General features: G+C 59.8%; 2 protein-coding genes across 8 annotated transcripts in view; one reads left to right on the forward strand and one right to left on the reverse strand.

Annotated features, from left to right (window-relative positions):
- Positions 1–9,221, forward strand: part of NADSYN1 (NAD synthetase 1) — a 34,678-nt gene extending 25,457 nt beyond the window's left edge. For 5 of the 7 annotated variants that reach the window (XM_040639608.1, XM_040639605.1, XM_040639611.1 and 2 more), the window contains 5 exons: positions 4,225–4,356; positions 4,887–4,956; positions 7,773–7,901; positions 8,374–8,550; positions 8,988–9,221. In XM_040639608.1, the coding sequence (XP_040495542.1) occupies positions 4,225–4,356; positions 4,887–4,956; positions 7,773–7,901; positions 8,374–8,550; positions 8,988–9,038 (559 nt within the window). In that variant the 3' untranslated portion in view covers positions 9,039–9,221. The other 2 variants (XM_040639607.1, XR_005837196.1) reach the window with 2 other exon arrangements.
- Positions 9,222–11,846: 2,625 nt separating this feature from the next.
- LOC103671130 (mas-related G-protein coupled receptor member X2-like) lies at positions 11,847–15,979 on the reverse strand. The gene is made up of 2 exons (XM_008699703.1): positions 15,958–15,979; positions 11,847–12,940 (listed from the first exon to the last, which is right to left on the reverse strand). The coding sequence occupies exons 1-2, from the start codon at positions 15,977–15,979 to the stop codon at positions 11,847–11,849; spliced, it is 1,116 nt and encodes a 371-aa protein (XP_008697925.1).
- Positions 15,980–17,256: the final 1,277 nt, after the last annotated feature.

Raw genomic sequence — 17,256 nt, forward strand, 5'->3', positions numbered from 1 at the left:
AGGGAGGTACTGGGAGCCCAGCTGGGACAGGTTGAAGGAGAGTGGTGGGTGAGGGGACCGGGGGTCAGCTCTTTCCAGAAGTTTCACACTGCAGGAGAGGAGAGGTGCAGGGTGGTAGCCGGCAGGAGTGGTGAGACAAGGGAGGGTTTTCTTAGGGTATGATGAGAGAGGTCTAACAGGGAGGGAACAGAGTTGCTGATGAAGAAGGGGATGTGGGTGGAGAAATGTCCTGGTGTCACGAGGAGGTGAAAGCAGGTGGCCAAGCGAGGGGCTGGCTTTATTGGGAGCCCAGCTAGTGTGTCCACGGAGCAACAGGAGGCTGTAGAGTGGACGGCACAGATGCAGCTGGGGGTGGTGTAGGGTCAGGGCCGTGACGTCCTCGGCGAGGCGGGAAGCAGGGTCACCAGCCGAGCGAGGGTGCAGAGCAGGCATTGGACGTTCGAGGGGAGTGCTGACGAGCGAGCGAGACAGGTTGGGGAACCAGGCGGGCAGCCCCGGCTCTAAGGACGCCTCAGAGGTGGGGCCGCGCTTTCCAGCCAGCCGTGTCCGGCTGCGGACACGTGGGGAGCAGGGGAGCCAGGCGAGGGTGGCAGAGAGAGAGGGACGCGGGAGCTGAGGAGCTGCAAGGAGAGGTGATCGGGGGAGCACGAGGCGGAGGACTGGTGACCCACAGACTCCGGGTCCTGATGCATGGAGGCTGCAGGAACAAGCCGCCAGCCCCGTGTGGCGTGTCCCGTGATCGCTGGGAGACGGACTGAGCAGCAGGTGGTACTCATGGCTGTGGTTGGTTACAGCCTAACGGTGCAGAACAGAAGACCAGGCTCAGGCTTCCAGAATCATCTCCCAGGGAGCTTTGCTGGTGTGCTTCCTCCCCTGGCAACACGTGTGACAACAGGGCTTATGCCGGGGGCTGTCCCACAGGCACCTTCCCCTTGGCACAGACCAAGGTTCCATCCCAGAAGGAGAGTACTGGTCAGCACCAAACAGTGTTTGAACAAAGAAGAAACAGGGACCCACTGTTTGCAGTTAGGGGACAGTGGGGACACTCCCCAAACCCGGCTGCCAGCCGAGCACCGATCGTGCAAGCAGGCCTCTCCCAGGACATGGTGCACACTCTTGTCTGCACAGAGCCTGGCAGACAGGAGGCTCTGAGGTCTCTGGGGGGCACCGTCCCCCACAGCAGGAGGTGGGGGTGCGGTTGGGGCCCTGATGGACCAGAGGCAGGTTGGAAGTCAGTGATGAACGCAGTGGAGGGGCTGGGAGAACCAGGAGGCCAGGGGCTGTGATGCGAGCCTCTCAGGGAGCGTGGCCTGTCCTGTTGGAGGGGGTGGTGGGTCAGGAAGGGGGACATGGACCACCCCCCACATCTTCAGGTCCCCGTTTCCCTGGGCAGCTGAGGCCAGCGTCGGTGGGAAGCCGTGTAGCCAGCCCCCTCCGACTGTGGGCAGTGAGGTGACCGGTCCCGGTTCTCCTGGAGGCTCATAACATCTAGTCAGGGAACGTGGTGGGGGGCACGCAGCGGGTCCTCAGTGGGTGGGACGTCCCTGGAGGGTCTTTAAACAGGTGTAGCCAGTGTGCCTCCTATCCCCCCAGTTCACGCGGCCTGGCACGGTGGGGCCGAGGGGCGGCGAGGCATGCTTGGCTCCTGGTGTATCTGGGCATCAGAGGGAGAACCGACAGGATTTGCTGGTGGACCAGACTTGGGGTGAGGATGCCCAGGCCAACCCGAGCCACTGAAGGATGGACCGGACTTTGGCCTGATGTGGGAGGCACAGGAAGTGGGTGGGGAGGTCAGGATCCAGTGTCGGGAGTGTCGGCTTTGACGCATCTTCCAGACATCCCTGTGGAGGTGTGTGGTGGACAGCTATATGGAGATTCCGGAGTCCAGGGGTGAACCGCACCCCCAAATCTGGATCCGCAGAAGGCGAAATGCCATTTAAAGCTACGAGAGCAGCTGGGCCTGTGGGGCTGAATGTTGACCGAGAAGGGAGTGGGTCTGGGGGGGCCCAGATTCCTGATACGAGGAAGCTGCAGAGGAGGGGTGAAGCAGCCAGCCGGTGGGCGTGGAACCAGAGCACAGTCCCCCAGAGCCAGGCAGAGGGGCTGTGTCGGGGCTGCTGGTGCTCGTTGCTCGGGTATGGGGAGGACTGGAGGCTCACTGGAGAGGCCAGGGCAGGAAGCTGGTGGTGAAGCTCGAGAGAACAGGGGGAGAGGACACGGCCCTGAGAAATTCCGCTTGGGGGCCAGGGGAGCGTGGGCCGAGAGAGGGCAGAAAGGCAGGGGCCGCAGGGCATTACTTGTGCTCGCGGGAGTGGGAGGGGCTGGTTGTTGGAGCTTGTGAACCTGCCCGTTAGCTGGCCTTCCCAGCCCGAGGGCACCACAGCAGGCCAGCGAGCTGGGGCTGAGAGCCTGGCCCCGGAGGCTGTAGCCGGCCATCAACACGCAGCCACTCCGTGCCTGGTCTGGCTCCGGGCCCCTTTCCCAGCCCGCAGACGCACCTTCTCCCGGCAGACGGCAGATGGGGAGAGCTTGGCGTCTCCTGTTCTGGTGAGGACACTGGGCCTATGGGATCTGGGCCTCGCCCTTATGACCTCAGTTAACCTCATGACCTCCTGAAGACCCACCTCCAAACAGTCACACTGGGGGTTGGGGCTTCAGATGTGAATTCGGGAGGCACACAGACACTCAGTCCAGGACAGTGACGTCTTCAGCAAAGCTGTCCTTGGAGTCCAGCCCGTGCGCTAATAACCGGGGCTTACACCCAGGCGGAAGTCTGTCCGTTTTTCACATGTAAACATGGCCCTGCCATCCCCAGCCTCCTCCCTTCTGGACTTCCATGCTGAGACCCAGACCAGGCAGGCCGGAGCCTTGCCCCGAGTGGGTCTCCTGGGCAGTGCACCTGCAGGGTCTGTCTCCGACACCATCTGCTCCCGGCGCGTCTCTGAGCGGGCTAGAGGAGGCACGTGGTGGAATGGAGCCCATCGTCCCCTCTGGCCAGGAGACCCTGTCCCCACTCGGTGGCCCCTTCAACGGGACAGGGAGCGGCGGAGCGCCCAGCTCGGGGTGGATGGGCGGAGCCCCCGTCCAAGGCGGCACCAGGCTTTACCTGCCCCTCTGTGTTGCCCTTCGGGTCTTAGGCCCGAGGCCCTGCGCCCTGGCAGGGGTCCGGAGGAACGAGAGCTGGGTCTCTGTCTTGAGCAGCAGTAAGTCAGTTGTGCGGGTGCAGGTAGGACGGGGCCCCGTGCTCACGGGGCAGGACGTCAGGCAGAGCGAGCAGCTGTTTTGATGCTGGTGTTGAAGTGTGGGCTTGGACGACACAGGCAGAGGCCAGGCCCTGAAGACCACCACCAAGGGGGTTCAGGGGCATGTGGCGGGGTCGGGAATCACCTTGGGGGGCTGGGGATGTGGGCAGAGACCTGCCGTCCTCCAGAGGTGGGTGGAGACGGAGGCGTCCACTGGAGGGCGTGGGTAACGAATGCCCAGGGAGCCCGTGGCTCAAGCACGCAGTGTCCTCTTGCCGTTCTGTAGGGTCCAAGTTCAATACGATCTCGCTGAGCTAAACTCAGGTTGTTGGCTGGGCGGGTTCCTTCTGGAGCTCGGGGCCCCGCCCTCCCCCTGCAAAGCCCCCAGGGCAGCATCTCTGCCCTCCTCCCTGCACATGGCTCCCTCTGGCTCGCCCCCCTGTCTCCCTCCTACACCTGCAGGGATGCTCTTGACTGTGTTCGGGGCCACCTGACAATCCAGGTCCTCAACGTAATCCCATCTGCAGCCCCGTTTGCCCTCAGGGTCCCGTGTTCACAGGTTCTGGGTAGAGGATGTGAATGTGTTTGGGGGCTACTCTTCTGCCCCCACAGGAGCTGTCTGGGAGGGGAGCTGACCCGACCGCCATGGGTCAGCACCCACATGCTCCTAAGGACTCGGCCCTCAGCCCCCGTTCTGCCGGCTCCAGCCCTGCCCTTCAGACATGCTGCTCCCAGCTGGATGCGGGCCATTCCAGGAGCGTTCCGGTCCGTCTCCGGCCCCCACGCCTTCTCTGGCTCCCCGAGTACTTCCCCTAGGTCATCTGCTGCCTCTGCCCCGTTGCGGTCGGCTCCGGCTGTGCTGGGCGTCCGAGACCCTCCAGCTGGCCGAGCTCTGGCTCCGGGTGTTGACGAGGGACCGGACCAGGCAGGATCTGTAGCCCCTTGGTCAGCCACGCGGAAACCCCATGTTGTCTCCCCACAGTCTCCTCGGCTACCTGACCAAGTACGACTGCTCCAGTGCAGACATCAACCCCATCGGCGGGATCAGCAAGACGGACCTGAAGGCCTTCGTTCAGTTCTGCATGGAGCGCTTCCAGCTTCCTGCCCTGCAGCGGTGAGTGCGCCCGCGAGACCGCGGCTGCACCCAGCCTCTCCCCGCTGCACAGCTCCCTCCTGCCTGATGGAAACAGTCCTGCCCTTCAGCGGGCACTTGGGGTCCCGTGACCAAGCCGGCCCCCTTCGTGCCGGTGCTGCCCCGGGCCCCCAGGGACATTGGGCAATGTCTGGAGAGCTCTTTGGTGATTGTGGCAGAGTGTGCTCCTGGCGTCTAGTGTTCCTAGGTGGCTGCAATGCCCAGGATGGCCCCACAAGAACGCGTGACCTGCCCTGAGTGTGGGCGGTGCTTTCGCAAAAGCCCTGTGGGGTAGCCCCTCCCTTCAGCTCCTGCCCCAGGTCGTGAAGCCCCCGGCATCCACACCCCTCCCCCCAGGAAAGCCCAGCACCGCCAGCCCCAACTTGGGGTCAACAGGGGCGTTGCTGGAGACCGGCCATTGCGCTTGGGACAGTTGGTTTGGGGATTTTCTCCCCAACCTCGTGAGCACTGCAGCAGCCATCATGACTGACCTCTGTGTGTCTTGGCCGCAGTATCCTGGCAGCACCGGCCACCGCAGAGCTGGAGCCCTTGACCGATGGGAAGGTGTCCCAGACGGACGAGGTAGTGCTGGTGGCTTTGTCACCGTTCCCCGTCTCCCTGCTTCCTCATGTCTGTGCTGGGCTCCTCCACGGCCTCCTTCTTGCCCTGAGCAGCCATGTTCTGTCTCCAGGTTCCTGGCCAGAGAGCCCAGGGCTCAGTGCCTGTCCCACTGCTGACCTTTGACATTTCGATAAGGCCTTCTTGAGGCTGGTGCCCGGGAGGAGGGGTGAGTGGGGCAAGTCTCTCGCAGGTGGCAGGGGGCTCACTCAGAAGAATCGCTCTTGACCCCCCCATCCTGAGCTGGCCTGCGAGCCATGAGGGCCGGTCAGCTGTAGGCTGGTATGCAGCATCCGTGGTCGAGGCGGGAGTGGCCGTGAGCCGTTGCAGAATCTGTGACAACTGACCTTCCTGCTGCCAGTGCCTTTGGTCACAGAGATTTACTTGTGCTGCTTCTGGGGTTTATAGATTTACCCTTCTATTTAAGTCCATTGGTGTGATTGAGTTAGTTTATGTGTGTGGTGTGAGGAAGGGATCCCACTTGGTCGTCTTGCGTGCGGACAGACAAGTGTCCAGCACCGTTTGTTGAAGATGATTCTCCCGCTGAGCGTCTCGGCATCCCGGTGGAAATCGGTTGGCGGTACGTGTGTGGATCCGTTTCCAGACTCTGTTCCGCTGACCTGTGTGTCCGTTCCTGTCCCCAACCTCACTCCCTCGGTCACCACAGCTTGGAAGGAAGCTTTGATACCGGCAAGTGGGAGTCCTCCAACTTCGTCACTCTCTTGGCCCTCTGGATTTCCGTGTGAATTTTGGATCAGGGTGTCATTTCCTGCCGCGCACACAACGCCAGCTTGGATTTCCACGGCAGGTGCGCCGAGTCTACCGCTCAGTTTGGCAGGTGTTGTCCCCCTGAGAACGTGAGGCATTCTGAGGCCTGGACGTGGCATGTCTCCCTCTTCATTCTGGGCTTCCTCCAGAGGCAGCGTTTTGTAGTTTCCAGAGCATGAGCGTGCACTTGTCTTGTTAAATGTATTTCTAAGCATGTTATCTTCTTCGTCCTACCATAAATGGAATTGTTCTCCAAGTTTCTTTCTGGGTGGCTCATTGCCAGCATCTGGACGCACCTGACTTTCTGCAGCCCCTTTCTGTCCTCTCTTTCTCATCTCCTGCCGCGTGCTTGAGGGTCCGTTTGCACTTCTGCCCTTGTGGCATAAGGTGGAAAGTGAGGTCTTCTCTTTTAATAAATTCCTCCCTTACCGCCGCGCCCCATACGCCACGGTATGCCATCTCTTCATTCTCCTGCATCTCCAGGCATGTTCTAATTTTCCTCGTGATTTCTTCTCTCACCTGTTGGTTACTCGAGAGTGTGCAGTTTGAATCCCACATATTTGTGAGTTTCTGAAATTTCTTTTACTGAATTTGTAATCCTATTCCTTCACGGTCGGAGAGCAGACTTTTCCAGTGTTCTGAAATTCATGAGGCCAGTTTTATGGCTTGGCGTCTGGTCTGTCCTGGAGAACGTTCCGTGTACCTCAAGGAGAATGTGCGCTCTGCAGTTGTGGGCGGAACGTTCTAGAGAGGTCGGTTAGGTCTGGTTGGTTTGTAGGCTTCGAGTTTTCCATCCCCTTGTTGGTTTTTTGGTCTAGTTTTGTGCATTATTGAAAGTGGGGCATTAAAGCTTCCAAGTATTGTTGTCGAATCTAGGGAATTAAGATGTTTCACTGGAAAATATTCACCTCACGCGGAAGAAAGCAGTAAAGGAGTCCATGGCAGGACCCGTGGCCACTGGGGCTCGGCAGTGAGCCAGCTGGGCCTGCCATTTACGTGAGTCCCCGGGACAGACAAGCAGGAAGTAACCATGAGGGCTCCAGGTGGCTCCAAGTGCTGCCCACACATTGACCCACACAGTGACCTGAAGGTGGCCGTGTCCCTCCAATAGGGGTCAGGACAGGCCTCCCCAAGGAAGTGACATTGGAGGTGAGGCCTGAGGGAAGGCCAGGGTGGGCAGTGGGGAGTACGAAGGTGGGCCTGGTCACAGCGGGTCCTGCGGACCCTGGTTGGAGGTGAGGGCTGTCCCGCTATGCCACGAAATGCCACCCTCACCGTCTCCTTCTCGTCAGGCTCTGGTTATATATTCTGGGGTGCAGTGGGAGTTGAGGGGGGATTAAAGTAAATACTGAGAGGTGCAAAAGGGGCTTGTGTGAGCCTCAGTGTGAGGCTGGCTCTTTTGAGCCAGACTGGGGGTGTCCCGTGGCCAGCGGGACCCAGATGTCTGTGTTGAGCCGTCTGTCCTTAGGGACAGTGGGCTCCCTGGGGCAGGGTGCAGGGCCCATCTGCAGGGGTCCCCTGCCTGACCTTGGTCCTGGCGTCGGCCTCCTGGAGCTGTGGAGCCAAACACCACAGGCCAGCGGCTTAAACGAGAGACCCGTACCCTCTCAGCGTTCTGGGGGCCCGGAGGCCAAAACCAGGTCCTCTGCAGGCCACGCTCCCTGCTGGGAGGCTCCAGGGGAGGGTCCTTCGTCCAGCTCCCGGGGCTTCCTGGGCCGCGGCCGTGTCCCCCAACCTCTGTCTTCACGCGGCTTCTCCCCACACGTTCTGTTCCATCTCGTGTAAAGGCACCCCACATCCAGGGCCATCTCATCTCAAGCTCCTTCACTTAATTACGTCTACAAAGACCTTTGTTTTCCCAGATAAACCCACAGTTTGCAGGTTCCAGGGCTTGGAGCATGGACAGACCTCGGTCCCTTTCTCCTAACACCGGCTCCGTGGCACTGGGCGGTGAGGGGGAACGAGGCCGGGCCCTGCTCGCGGCCCCATGGGGACCTGTCCCTCCCCCGCAGGAGGACATGGGCATGACGTACGCAGAGCTGTCCATCTATGGAAGGCTCCGGAAGATCGCCAAGGCCGGGCCCTACAGCATGTTCTGCAGACTCCTCACCATGTGGAAAGACGTGTGTCCCCCACGGCAGGTACGGCGTGGGCGGCACTTGGCAGAGGGAGCGGCAGGTGCAGTCCCCTGCGGGGAGACTCAGGCGGGAGGGAGTCGGTGCGGCGTGGCCTAGAACGGCCGCACTCTGTCGCCCGTGACACTGGCGCCCAGCTGTCAGCTCCTCCGAGTGGGGGCCGTGCCCGCTGTCCGGCTTGCGGTCCGGCCCGTTGGGACCCACGTGGTGGTCCCCACAGAACCGCCTGGAAGTCTCATGCGCGTGTCGTCCTGCGCGCCCTGCTCGGGTCAGCGGACGCAACGTCCTGGGGCGCCAGAGCGGGAGCCCACATGGGACGGCCCAGATGGCCGCCCCAATGCGCATTCATCCGCCACTGCCCCCGGGGAGGCTGGCAGGCGGGGCCGTTAGCGGGAGTGGCAGGTGCGATGCGGCCAGAGCCCCGGCCTCCGTCCCCGCGCCCTGCGAGCCTGCAGCCCCGTGTGTCCCCGCCCACCAGGTGGCGGACAGAGTGAGGCACTTCTTCTCCAAGTACTCCATGAACAGACACAAAATGACCACGCTGACCCCCGCGTACCACGCGGAGAGCTACAGCCCCGACGACAACAGGTTTGACCTGCGGCCGTTTCTGTACCACACCAGCTGGCCCTGGCAGTTCCGGTGCATAGAGGATGCGGTGAGTTGGGCACACGTGGCTTTTCTGGTGGGCGGAGTGCGGGGACGCCGCTGGCTCTGGGAGTGCCCAGGACGGCCCTGCCTCCAGACGAGGAGTCAGTGAGAAGCGGGGCTTGGCTCCCCAGCTGCACTCAGCAATGGGCTCCCCCAAATCAGGAGTGGGGTTCGGAGGCCATGCAGATGTAGACCCCTCAGAAGACACACGTGGGCAGAGAGACAGTCCGCTGGGATCTCCTCGTCCGGCAGGGACTATCGTGATGTGCCCAGGCCCATCCTCCCAGACTCAACCAGCGCGCGTACTCTGCGGCCTTCGCGCATCCTCACGCATCATGGGGACTGCTTTACGGGCTGCTTGTCCGGTCCCGTGACCGCCGCCCTCGCTCGGCGTGAACCGGTGTGTTTCAACAGCGCGGACGTTCGTGTGACTTGTCCATCTAGGTTCTCCGGCTCGAGAGCAGAGGTTGTCAGGACCTGGATGGAGTGGACTGACGCCAGCTCCGGCTCCGAGAAGGTCCCATGCGTTACATCAGCTTCACCAGTGACCGTGAGCAGGGCCTCGGCCAGTCCTGCCCGGAGCCGCATGCCAGCACCTTGTTTCACATCTCACGGGAGAGGGATCTGTTCCTTCTAGCTCCTTGAAAAAAGGCTTAAATAAAGAGAATGTGGTCGGGAGCGGTCTGTTGAATGTGGTAGGATGAGAAGCTGCCTCTTCCGTCCCCTCCTAGGCCCCTCAACTCCTGGAATCCTCTCTTGGGGGCTGGGCCCCAGGGGATCGCAGCCTCCCTGCTGCAGGTGAAGCTGAGACGGATTTGCCCCCACACACCCACAGCCCCCCCATCTCTGGGGAGGGGGCACAGTCAGTTTGGGGTCTGTGCTGTTCCCCTGCCCAAAAGCCTTACCCAAGAGAAGAAACTGTAAGCAAAAAAAGGAATTTATTGATTAACACGTGGGACAGTGCAGGGCTCGTGACGGCTTCAGGTCTGGCTGGATCCAGGGTATACCTGTGTCCTTAGAATTTGGTTCTCTTCTCCCCTGCCCTGCTCAGCTTCGCTGCCTCTGCTGGCTTCCTTCAGGCTCCACATCGGGGTCCTACAGCCCCAGCCCCGCAAACGCCCCGGTTTAACAGGAACAACGGGAAATTAGTGCGTGTATTTTCCTGCAAGGCCCTACGCCCATCCCTGAACCAGTTAGCTACAGCACAGGGGCCCCACAGAGGACCAGGAGGTGTTAGAGAAGTGAGAAGAGGGGATGGTGAGTCCCCAGGCGACACGCAGCCCCCCCCCCATACGCCCTGGTCCACACCTGGGCTCTGGAAAGGCTCCACCGTCCTGTCTGAGGTGACCTTCCCCGGGGATGCAGCCGCGGGCTCTGGGCCTGCAGAGCTTGTGGGCAGACATTTCCCTCACCTTTCCACAGTGACCGCGAGGCCCACTAAGTAGAATCTGGCTGTGCCGAAGGTATGGGCCCAAGCAGAGGGAGTGCCTCATTTCTCTCCTTCCCCAAAGGCTGCCCCCATAAGACGGTGTCCATTCCTAGAATCCAGGACCCCCCACAGACCCAGGATTGAAATAACTACTCGTCCCCCCACCCCCAGGGGCCTGTTATTTTGTGACCTAAAGCCAACGTGAGAACAGCCTTTTACACAGGGAGGCAAAGCCAAGTTACCGCTCATTCCCAGAAATCCTTGGCCTCAGGGACCCAGAAGCCCATTGCTGCGGTCTGAACGCCTGAGTCCCTGCAAAACCAGATGTTGAAATCCTAACTCCCAAGGTGATGGCGTGAGGAGGCGGGGCCTCGGGGAGGTGACCCCCAAGAGCGGGGCTCGTGGTAGTACGAAAGAGGCCCCGGAGAGCCCCTTGCCAGGGCCTCACCTGAGCGCGACAGCCTCCCGATCTCCAGCTTCCCAGCCCCAGAACGGTGACTCATTCCCGGTGTCTCCGACGTACCATCGGGCTGCTTTTCCTGAAGCAGTTTACTCTGGAGGAGAATTCAGTCCTCCCGGGAGGATCCAGAAATAAAGACGCGACCCTCAAAGCTGTTCGCGAGCCGACCTGGCCCCGGGGGCGCCTGTGGCGGTTTCCCTCCTCCAAGGCCTGTTGCTGGCAGGGCGGGTGAGCCGGCAGTGCAGGCCCACAGGCAGCTCTCCCTGACCCCCAGGGAGCCCCCAGCTTTGGCCCATGGGGGCCTGGGAGTGGTGACAGACGAGATCCAGGAGATGTGAGCGTGGGGTCCAGCAGCTGAGGCAGGGACCCCCATGTCACTCCATCACCCCGAGATGACTGTCAGCAAGGGGGACAGCCTCAGTGCAGGCCTCATCACCCCACAGGTGTCCTGGGCAGGACGGCCCCCTTGCTGACGCCCCAGGGAGGGGGCGGGCACACCACAGGACATCAACACCCCCCCCCCAGCTACAGGGTAGTGTCTCCCCAACTATAGGGTGGTGACCCCCAGTTATAGTGTCCCCCAGTTACATGGTAGTATCCTCCTGGTTATAGGGTAGTGCCCCTTAATTACAGGGCAGTGACCCCCAGTTATGGGGTTGTCACCAGAGCTCAGCTAATGAGAAGCTGGCAGTTTGCCGGCAGCCAAGAGCGTGTCTCCGAGGGACGCAGGCTCTCTTCAGACGCGTCACGGTCACACACGAGACCCAGCCTGCTTCCTGGGGAAGAGAACGAGGCCTTGGGGCAAACACAGAGCTGGCTCAGAGTCTCAAGGACCTCCTCGTGTCCCGAGAGCACTCCTGAGCCCCAAGACCCCTCGAGCCTTCCTCCTCCCTGCTGGACGGTCCTGCAAGCTTCGACAACAAAAGCAGCCTGAGGGGCCTCAGGAAGATGTGGCTCATTGCACAAAGGGTTTATCGAAGCAGCCAAACCCAGGACTCGCTTCACGCTGTCCTTCCAGACGGAGCTCCGTCAACAAAGTTGCATTTCACTGGAATCCTAAGGACCAAGATAGAGTTTTGGAAGATGTTGCATCCAATGGGGTGAACCCCTTAGAAGTCTAGGAAGAAAAACTGTAATAAGACCCTAGAACATGCCGGAAAGGGACCAACCTACATCCAGTAGAATTTCAGCAGCATTACTTATGCAAGACTGAAAATGGGCAGAATTTTAAGGCAAAGGTTGAAACACCGACTCTCCACCGTTGGCAGGTGTGACTCTCTCAGCCCCCTTGACCAGCTTTCCGAAGGGTAATTTGACAACAGGCTGAAAAGGCCCCAAGATGTGCCCTTTGCACGGGAAGTCTGCTCCAGCCATTTGTCCTTAGTTCTGTATGCAGGGGGGGCCGTGACGGGACTTATTCCGCAAGTGCTTGACTTGGGGGTGCTCCTTCTTGCTGACCGGGAGGCGTGACTCCCGCCGGGAGATCACCGGACCCACTCGGGCACTTGCCGCCCGTCAGGGGGCCGCCATCTCTGTTTGGCGGGGCGGGTGCCGCTCCCCGGCTCTGCCTCCTGACGCAGGGCTCCCTGGAGACCCCCGCGAGGGGCGCCCTCGGCTGCTGCCTCCCGATGAAGAAGTAAATGGCGGGGTTCACAGCGCTGTTGATGGAGGACAGGAGGATGCAGATGTCATTGAGAGTCTGGTTTCCCACTTCCCACACCAGGAACCTGATGATGCTGAGGGGCATGCCGCACAGAAAAAAGACCAGGTCGGTGAGCAGAATGCCCAGCCACAGCTTTCTGGGCAGGTGCAGCTGGGTGCTCTCCCGGACCCGCAGGAACAGCAGCAGGCTGGATGTGCCCATGACGGACAGGAGGAGCAGAATCCACACGTTGGTGATGGTGACAGTCGCAGAGCAGAAACCGGTTGTCCGGAGGGACAGCTGAGGGCAGGCGTGGCCTCGCAGGATGGTCACCAGAAAGGTCAGGAGCCAGAGGAAGACGCTCACGATGGCTGACAGGTGCTTGGGACAATGGCACCGGTACCAAATAGGGAAGAGGACAGACAGACAACGCTGGAAGCTGATGGCCGTCATGATACCCAGCCCAGTGAAATAGGAGAAGAACCTCAGGATCATGAAGATACTGGAAAGATGAAAGCAGTACTGGAGGAAAGACCTGAGGATCTGTCGCACACAGAACACGATCTGCAAACCCAGGTGCATGAAATCCGCCACCGCGAGACTGAGGTTGTAGATGCAGAAGGAGTTTTTCTTGATGGACAAACGGACAAGCCAGATTACGACTCCATTTCCCACCAACCCACAAAGGGCCACGACCACCGTGATGGACCGGAAGAGCACGTGGCTAGTAGTCTCCACTCTCAGCGACGTCCCTATGGCATCATTGCTGGAATCATTGATGACCGTGCAGTACAGGTCCATGCTGGGGAGGACTGAGCTCAGGAGGGTCCTGCTGTGCTCCTCGGACAGGTGGGCTCTGGGCACCCCTGGGCAGGCAAAGACAGAAACGCGGAGTCTCGGGCAGGTAAGCAGGTGTCTGCTCTTCCTCCGTCCTTCCCTCCCTTTGTCTCTATCTTCCCCTTCCCTCTATTCCCACCCCCCCCCCCCCCCCCCGGCCACAGATGTCCTGAGCGAGAGGCCCTCCTGCTGTTCTCGGCTCTGCCTAGGGGATGGGATAAGCTCTCGGCTTCACCCTCATGGGCCGGGCCCCTCGAGCATCAGCATGGCTCACTCACGTCTGCATCCAGCCACCTGATTTGCCGGATGTCCCGTCCAGGTCAGGCTCCGAGCTGAATGCAGAGGTGGCGGGAACTGGGGAGACCCAGTCTCTGCCCTCTGGGAAACTCAGGTAACAACGATTTACAGGGTGATAGAGCTCTGAGACTCAGAGGAGAGAAAGAAGGGGCCGCCACTTGAGTTAAAGACATCGAAGTTATTGGAGAAGGGAAGCATGATGCACAGAACCCACTCGAGGAAGGGTCCAAGGTGTGGGGAGCAAGTCCACTGCAAGGGCGGAGCTCTGAGTGCGGCAGGCACGTGGAGAGCGTTTGGGATACGAGGGAGAGGACACGAGGCAATGTAAGGGTGAGCACAGGCATCTGGTCTACCTCCTTCCTTGGGTCCAGGTGGTGAGTTGGGTGAGCTCAGCAGCAGCCACGTGCACTGGTGCGTGCCGTGGGAGCCATGCCCCAACCCCAAAAGGGTCTCCCACACTGCCTCTGCTTCTGTACGACCCATGCGCTCGTGACCCCAAAGACAGCCAGCCCCCAAAGGTGCTCTGTGGCCCCTAAGGGCTGTGAGTTTTAGTATCCCAGGAGCTGTGGTAGACAGAAGACTGGCTTTTCCCAGAGACACCCGTGTCCTAATCCCTGGAATCTGTGAGTATGGGAGGTTGGCAAGAGGGAATGAAGGTTGCTAATGAGCTGGCCTTAAAATAGGGAGGTGATCCTGGATTATCCGAGCGGGTCCTAATGTAACCACAGGGTCCCTCTAAGGGGGAGGCAGAGCCGGAGCGTCAGAGAGGAGGGGGTCGTGGCAGCTGAGGTCGCAGTGCTGTGTCGTTGGCTCTGAAGATGGTGGCCCCCGGGAGACTGGGGACGCCGGCGGCCTCCAGAAGCCGAGAAAAGACCAGGGAACAGATCGTCCCATGGAGCCTCCAGAAGGAACGCAGGCCTCCCCAGGAACACATCCCAGCGAGACCACCATGGATTTGGGGCCTCTGGAATGGCAAGGTGACAGCAAGGTGACAGATGTGTGTTGTTCGAGGCAGCTAGATCTGGTGGGAAATTGCTCCAGGGCAGTTGGGACACTCACAGTGACCCATTCCGCCACTGGAGGCCTCAGGCTCCTGCCTTTGGGCGCCGTATTTCTTAGCTTTCCCTCCCTCAATTCCCAGCTTTTCCTAATTTGTTACTCGGGCTTCCTCGGCCCCTCTCCTGTCTTCTTCCCTGGAAGAAGGTGGTGGCTTCCAGGCCACTCTCCTTGGCATGCTGCTCTTTGCTCTTTAAACCATGTCCCTGTGTTCCAACCTCCTCTGTTCCCAGGGCTTCCTGTTGGTCCCTCAGTCCCCAGATAAGACGCCTTTCACCCCCGACTTACTTACCAGCCTGCCTACCGATCACACCACGTACAAGACCACCCCCCAAACCTGAGCTCTTCACTGCACGTTTCTTATTTCTACGGATCATGCAACCGCACCAGCCCCTCCGCTCCTAAACGTGGGGATCACGGGAGGCACTGGGGGACTCTGGCCACACCGTCGGGATTCCTGCCCACCCCCACGCCCCACCCACGGGTGCCTTTGTGCAACAGCCTCGAGCTCCCTGTGCCTCCGTTTTTCAACTTAAGTGGGGGCTGGCAAGCCTCTATGGATCGCAAATATTACAGGCCCTGCGGCAGCGGGTCTCCACGGAGCTCGTCAGCTCTGCTGCTGTAGCCGAAAGCAGGCACAGACAACACGTAGCGGGTGAACAGCTCACTTACACACGCCGAAGTTTGAATTCCAGGTAATTTTCACTGCCGCAAGATATTATTGTTTTTTTTTAAGTTTCCAAGCATTTAAAAACGTAAAAGCCATTCTCAGCTCACAGGCTGAACAAAAACAGAAAATGGACAGGATGTGGCCCACGGGCCATAGTTTGCCAACCTGTGGTCAGTGGTGATGAGGGTCATGATGTCCCCTCCTCACCGGGTTTTTGTGAAACTAAAGTCCCCGAATCCTTGTAAGACACTTAGAGTGATGTCTGGCACATAGTAGGTCCTCAGCGAGTGAGAGCTATTGTTGCCGTCACTGTCACTGTCCTCAACTCCTGCCTCTCCCTCTGTGCCCTCCATCCAGTGCACCCAGGGACGCTCAGTTCTGTCCCAGTGGTGCTTCCAGTCCACCTCCACGTGGTCCTTCATGGTGCGTGACGACACTGCACATAGTAAGACCGCCCTTCCCTGGGCCTGTGGTTCTTGAATACGGCTGTGAGACTAGTTCTGAACAAGAGTCCTCAGGGGAAGGTCACTTGTGATGGGAACTTTATTTCCTGGCTTGAGACCTTCCAGAGCTCCCTCTCCTTCCCCCATGGGGACCCACCTGGGGGCTCTGAGCAACTATGTCTTGCAACAGGCATGAAATGTGAGTAAAAACACAAAAAAGCAAAATGAAACAAATAAAAAACTTTGTGGTTTTAAGACGCTGAGGTTGAGGGATTGTTTGTTACCATGACATAACTTAGCGTGCGCTGACTGATACAATTTGCTTCTTTCCACTCCCTCTCTGTTCACACTCTTGGCTGTCTCGTTTGTTCCTCTGCCTCCAGCAGCGCCTGCTCCCACGGATGATCCCCGCCATCAGCACACTGGCCTTCCCCTTCTTACCCCCTCAGAGGAGACTTCAGAGTAACAGCAGTGTGCTGCCCCCCGCCCCCCCTCCCCGGTCTCATCCTGCGGGTCCTGCTGTCTCCTCTGCTGTGACCCTCACCGTCACACTCCCTGTCCTCCGGGAATCCTGGCTTACCTGCGGTGCACGTCAGCCCCATCGTCTTCCCTGTCTCCATGGCTTTGCATAACGAGTGACCTGTGCATCCTGCAGCCCTATGGGGATTATGTCCACATCATTCCTATCTGTCCTTCCAGGCTCAGCTCAGGAGTCATCTCCTCCAGGAAGCTCTCCTTAACCCTTTGCTGCTGGCCCTACTCTTCAGTTAGCATTCCCAGAATACTTTCTTCCATCATAAGGCTGGAACCAGGAGGACAGCCTGGAAGGGAGAGAAGTCTGCAAAGACTCCCCATCCAGGCCGTGGACTCCACAGCAGGCTTTGAGGGAGGAGCGTGAGCAGCTCACAGATTCGGTTTTAGTTATGATGCTTTGGGCCATTTACATCACGTCCAGGTGAAGACGGTGAGCACGTCCAGGTGGCTGCTGGACACAGAGGCTGGGATTTGGGAAAAGCTGCGGTCCGGAGGCACGGATTCGGCCAACATCATGATGCGAGTGTCGGCAGAGCCTCTGAAGAGGGTGACAGCACAGAGCGGGAAGGACAGAGCTGGGGGAGGACTCCATCCAGCACGTAGACAGGAAAGGACCAGCAGAGGCACACTGCAGGGGGCGGGTGCAGAGGAAGAAAACCGCACAGCTACGCGCAGAGCGCCCCAGCCAAGCGGACCAGTGTGGTCTCAACTCCTTGGAAGTTTGAGCTTGTGAGATAGGTTAACGGCCTGAAGGATTTAGCATATTTCAGGTTGTCCTAGACGGTAGATCCGTAAGGAGATGAAACAACCTTCTAGTAAAGTGGACGATGGATCGCTAGGAAACTGACGTGACCACAGAGAACTTTCACTTTGCTCACCAAAACGTCCCGGGGCGCTGTCTCCAAGGGAACCTGCTCCCAATGGCCGGTCACCAGGTCCGGTGGCTGCAGGAGGGTCAGGGCATCCAGGCCATGTCCACAGTGACGTGCTCACCCGGGTCCGAGGCCTCCTCTCAAGGGAGCCGAGCAGCTGCCGGCCTCCGTAGCTGTCTGGCGCGGCCGGTTTAAGGTCTCGCCGTGCTGCGCAGTCCTGACACAGCAACAGCACCGTCACTCCATCCAACGACAGGGTGGGAATGCTGGGGTGGCGTAGGCGGACAGGGGTGAGACACGGATTGGTGAAAACTGGGGAAAACCCCACTGGAGACCCGTCCAGAAGCTGCACGACCGAGGCCTCGATGCTCCCCACCCCACGGAGGTGTGAGACCCAAGCCCAGACGCCGGGAGACACGGCAGGTTCGAGGACAAAGCGATGATGATGGCAGGGGGGTGGGGAAGAAGCCTCA

Source organism: Ursus maritimus, unplaced genomic scaffold (assembly GCF_017311325.1).
Source record: "Ursus maritimus isolate PB19 unplaced genomic scaffold, ASM1731132v1 scaffold_23, whole genome shotgun sequence".
Classification (NCBI taxonomy): domain Eukaryota; kingdom Metazoa; phylum Chordata; class Mammalia; order Carnivora; family Ursidae; genus Ursus; species Ursus maritimus.

Coding starts and splice junctions, on each gene's coding strand:
- LOC103671130 (XM_008699703.1), bottom strand. CDS start 15,979: ATGGGGCTGACGTGCACCGCAG. Junction 12,941..15,957: donor GGGGCTGACGTGCACCGCAG/GTAAGCCAGGAT, acceptor TTGCCTGCCCAG/GGGTGCCCAGAGCCCACCTG.